The following is a 4,509-nucleotide window of genomic DNA, read 5'->3' as shown; positions in this document are numbered from 1 at the left end:
AATCTTTGTTTGTTTTTGGAGGGAGAGTTTGGAAAAGCTGTGCAGTCTATTGTACTCGAGTAGGAAATCTCATGTTCCATTCCAAAAATGATATTTTTTTTAATAAAAAGGTACACTCTGTTTCCAATGCTATAGAATATAATACATTGCTCCCATTCTCTAGATAGTTTCATGAAGAGCGAAGTGAGAGGGGCTGAATCCATTGCAGGAGCCCGAAATCAGCACGGACTGAGGGCTAAAGCCACGTCAGCTCTCGCAAAGCAACAGAGCAGAACAGCATGGCACCTGGTATGCAGGTTAAGTACGTGGCTCTGAAACCTGGGATTGCAAGGCCAAACAAGGCCCAGGGATCCCCACTGCTCACAGATTTGAGGAAGGGCTACCTGGCAGAGGGGTGCATGAGAAAACACCATCCAGATGCCCTGAGAAGGCTTTGCTCTGGGCTGGCGTGCAGAAAGGGACCGCTCTTTGTCCTCCTAGTTATTTCCTGCGAAGGAATGACTCTCTTTTTAAACGCCTGTTCTGGGCGCCTAAGAAAGCCCCTTACTCCTACCCTGTGTGCAGGCGCTCACAGAGAGGCCAGTTTCTTGGGAAGAAGGACTTCATTCCTAAAGACTATTCCTTAGGAAAAACAGCAACCCTGCACCTTCTCCCTTTGACAGCCGGCTGGGTGAGGGACCCGGGCTCCGAGTTTGGAAGGCTTAAGGACAGAGATCCAGGCCGGAACATGCCCTTCCCCCACCTCCCACCCGCAATCCTCACCCTGGCCAGTGGTGAGCAGGCCCGCAGCTCTGGACTCCACAGATCACTGCATTCTCTCTGTACTCCTCCAGAATGCTCGAAAGTCCTCTGTAAATGGCGTGTCCCTTCAAGTCCTGTCAAGTGCGTGTTTGTGGGGTGAGGGGGTGTCAGGGGAAATGCAGTCACATTCTGCTTCCCTTCTTATTCATAGAGCCCCCTTGTTTTTAGAGCCCAAGCGGGAGCTGGTGAGGTTTCAGTTGGGACCGACCTAAAGTACAGCAGACCTACAAAAATTGTGCCCATGAGCCATGAACAATCTCTGTGGTGGGAACTTATTAATAGAACTCAGAACTTCCAATTTCCATTTCTGTGACTTCCCTCCCAGAGATACAGGCTAGACAAGGCCAGGTTGCCCAGCTTAAGGAAGGGCTACTTCAGAAACTAACTCTTCTAGCCATGGAGGGAAGTAACCAGGTTACAGTTAGCTTATGAAAAATAATAAACAAAACCCAACAACCATAAACAAAACAACCTAAGAGTCTAAGGCATTTTTTGAGCTGCTCTGGAAATGTGATATTGTCCATTTTTAGACAGAGTGGTAATCTGTCCATGGCTTTCCCCCCCACACACCCCCTTTAAGCACCGAGGAGAGTTGCTAAATTTGACAAATCACTAAGAACATCAAAGTTTCTAGTCACTTGTTAATGTCACTTGGTATTTTGGTATATTCACTCCTGACCTATCTGATGGATGGTTGCACTTTCAAAAACTATTCTAATTACGCAGATTCCCTCATATAACTCAGTGTTTTAATACTGGTAGAGATTAGGAAGAAGAAAGGAGGGGAGGTGCCATAGAAAAGAAGTACAGGGTAAGGGGCTTTTCACCTTTCTTTATTAAATAAAATGTTTACCTGCCATTATTAGAGGGAAATTGGAGGGAGTGGGGGCTAAGGGAGAGCAGTAATGATGAGTGACATCAGGGTGTAAAGATGTCTTTTTCAAAAGTTTCTGGTGTATAGAAAACATGTAATTCTTCCAGTTCCCTTAGCCAAGAAACCTACACTGCCAGTTTTCAGATAACATTTTCTGCAAAGGTCCTTAGGCTTTTGGTGACCACCTGCTCCCACAGTGGCTCTTTCAGTAGGGCAAGGGGAGGAGAGGGAAAATGGGGAGAGCAAACACCACACATGCAAAATCCTGGTTCGGTTTCATTTATTTAAATAAATATAAATATAAATCTTATATAAAACTATTCACATACAAAGGGCCTTCCAGCGACTTCGATTTTAAACTCTCCCTAGGCAACTTTTCAAACAGCAAGATCATCAGGGCTTACTTTTCCAAATTATTTGCAACTTCTATAAGTTTATATTGACCAAAAAATAACCCCCCCCCAAATAATGACGAAACCCGATGCTCCTATCAAGTTCTGAAAAACAGGGATGGAGACATGACAAGCGCTTTCAAAAGCCCCCTTCCAGTGTTAAATTTAAAGCAATCCTTTTTTTTTTTCTGTTAGAGGATGAAAGTGAGTTGAATTCTAAGTTATTTACATTAAAAAACATCTATACCTCTGAGTGGAACCTCAAATAAACAGGCCATAAGGAAATGCAAAGGGTCAAGCCCAGCTTTCTCCCCAGGACTTCTGTGCTAGTTCCTTGGAACCAGACCTGGTGGGTGAGAATTTTAGCCCCTGGATACCCCCACCCCGTGTTGGCGTTGAAGGAGGGGGGTGGTGCCAGAAGCAGGTGGAGTGAGAGGGTACCCCACCTCTCATAAGGGAGAGATCTCCTTGTCATCGTTGGCAGAGGCTGGCGACAAGGAGTCCTCGTCCTCAGAGCGCGCGTAGTGCGCCTGGCCGCCGACGCACTTGCAACCCGCGTGACTGTTTCTCTGGGTGCCCTTGCCCTCCTTCTTGTGCTTCACCCGGCGGTTCTGAAACCAGATTTTCACCTGCTTTTCCGACAGGTTCAAGTAGGTAGCGATTTCGATCCTCCGCAGCCGTGACAGGTACATATTGGAGGAGAATTCCCGCTCCAGTTCCAGGAGCTGCGTGCTGGTGAACGCTGTTCTCATCCTCTTGCCATTGGTTACCTGGCTGGCGTCCGAGCCTCCTGCAGACCGGCCAAGAGAGGGCAGAGAGTTGAGGCTGGCGATGGGCGCCCTACCCCTTATGCCACCCCTTAGAAAGAACACCTGCCAAGGACTCAGCCAACACCTGTCTTCTTCCCTCTCTCCCCACCCCTCCCATTTCACTGGACGCGTTATACTGGAAAGAGAGGCGCCGAAAGCAAGTTAAGGCTTTTGATGTGTGGGCCTCAAAGTTAGAGCGTTGAAGGAGTATTTGGTTCGGAACTCTCCTTGAGCAGAGAGGAGAGTTGGTGAAGCCTTAGCCAAAAGCACTGACACGCTCTAGCCAGCAGCTGCGGAGTTACCACACTTGGCTTCAAATACATCCCCTGGCAACTCGGCCTCAAGGTTGCAACAGCTCCCCCCCCCCCCAATACTACTCTTACTCCTTGTGGTGCACCTGTGGATCGAGGGGCACCAGGCTGTGGGGGGAGAGGCTGGCAGGCTAACTTCCACCTTGACGGCACCTCTGGGGACGATTTTACCAGGATACGCAGTCCCCCCCCCTCCTCCCCACTTCCCCAGCCCGTCCCCACTTCCCCGGGCTCCCACTTCCTCCCCTGCAGGCAGAAAGTTTGCTCCCCGGTGCGCAGCGCGAAAGGCGCAGCGCTGAGGTGCCCGAGTGCCCTGCCCTACCCATAGCGAGGCAGTGGAATCTCCGCGGGTCCGCCACGTTGTAGGTGGTGGCTGCGCAGACAGGTGCGTGGTGCTGCGGGTGCCCCAAGGCCGCTGCCGCCGCCGCGGCCGCTGCGGCCGCGGCCGCCGCCGCCGCCGCCGAGCCGGGCTGCTGGGGCGGGTGATGGTGATGGTGCTGGGGCGGGTGGTGGTGATGGTGCGCGTGGCTCACCCGCGGGCAAAACTGTGCGTCCCCAGGACCCGAAGAGAACTGGCTCTTGAGCAGAGGCAAGGCCCCAGGACCTCCTGCTGGCCCCCCACCCCCGACCCCGGTACCCCCGGCTGCCGCGCCCCCGCCCCCGGCGCCCGCGGGCGCGCGCGAGGAGTGCAGGTGCGAAGTGACGCAGAGCGGGCACACGCAGAAAGCTCCGCTTTTGCGGGACGGGCAGCCGGGCCCAGACACGGACATCACCAACGGGGACGGCATGCCAAGGGGGATGAAGAAATCCGGCCCGGGATGCGGTTCAGGAAGCGAGGGTGCGGGCCTGGAAGAGTCCTTGATGATGAGCGAGTCGACATAGAAGGAGCGCGACATGTCGGACCGGACGGGACGGGCGGCGGCGCCCCCTCCCCTGCGTGTTCTCAGCTCTGCGCCCGGAGCCTCTCGGGGACGCGGGCGGCCAAACTCTCCGGGGGGGGGGGGGATCGTAGAGGTGTCGACGTCTGGGACACGAACAAAGGGGTCCCTGGAGAGGGCTGGTCCTCACGTCCCCCTCCCGGCGCCCCGGCTCCCGGATTTTATAGCCCCCACCCCGGCACGTGATGTTGCGGAGTAGCGCTCGGCTCCCGCTCCTCCGCCGCTCCCCACCCTCGGGATAGGCTGCCCGAGTCACAACAGAAGCGGCGAGGAGGGGCGGGCGCGCGGCGGGGAAGAACGAGGAGGAGGGGAGTGGGGGGGGGGGAGACTTTGCAAAGTGTAGGTTTTGTTAATTTCTCCAGGAGACCGGCCTCCTCCTCCTCC

General features: G+C 54.0%; 1 protein-coding gene across 1 annotated transcript; it reads right to left on the bottom strand.

Annotated features, from left to right (window-relative positions):
- Positions 1-2,516: 2,516 nt before the first annotated feature.
- Gsx2 (GS homeobox 2) lies at positions 2,517-4,083 on the bottom strand. Its single transcript, XM_042678420.1, has 2 exons — positions 3,510-4,083; positions 2,517-2,857 (listed from the first exon to the last, which is right to left on the bottom strand). Exons 1-2 carry the CDS (start codon positions 4,081-4,083, stop codon positions 2,517-2,519), a joined length of 915 nt encoding a protein of 304 aa, XP_042534354.1.
- Between the last annotated feature and the right edge of the window lie 426 nt (positions 4,084-4,509).

Source organism: Dipodomys spectabilis, unplaced genomic scaffold (genome assembly GCF_019054845.1).
Source record: "Dipodomys spectabilis isolate Male_0828 unplaced genomic scaffold, ASM1905484v1 ptg000043l, whole genome shotgun sequence".
NCBI classification, from domain to species: Eukaryota; Metazoa; Chordata; class Mammalia; order Rodentia; family Heteromyidae; genus Dipodomys; species Dipodomys spectabilis.
The sequence above is the reverse complement of the archived record's forward strand: the minus strand, read 5'-3'. Positions and strand labels throughout refer to the sequence as shown.

What these genes read in the sequence shown, in the direction of transcription:
- Gsx2 (XM_042678420.1), bottom strand. Translation starts at nt 4,083, where the DNA reads ATGTCGCGCTCCTTCTATGTCGACTCGCTCATCATCAAGGACTCTTCC. An exon ending in ATTCCACTGCCTCGCTATGG is followed by an intron (nt 2,858 to 3,509) that starts GTAGGGCAGGGC and finishes GCCGGTCTGCAG; the next exon opens with GAGGCTCGGACGCCAGCCAG.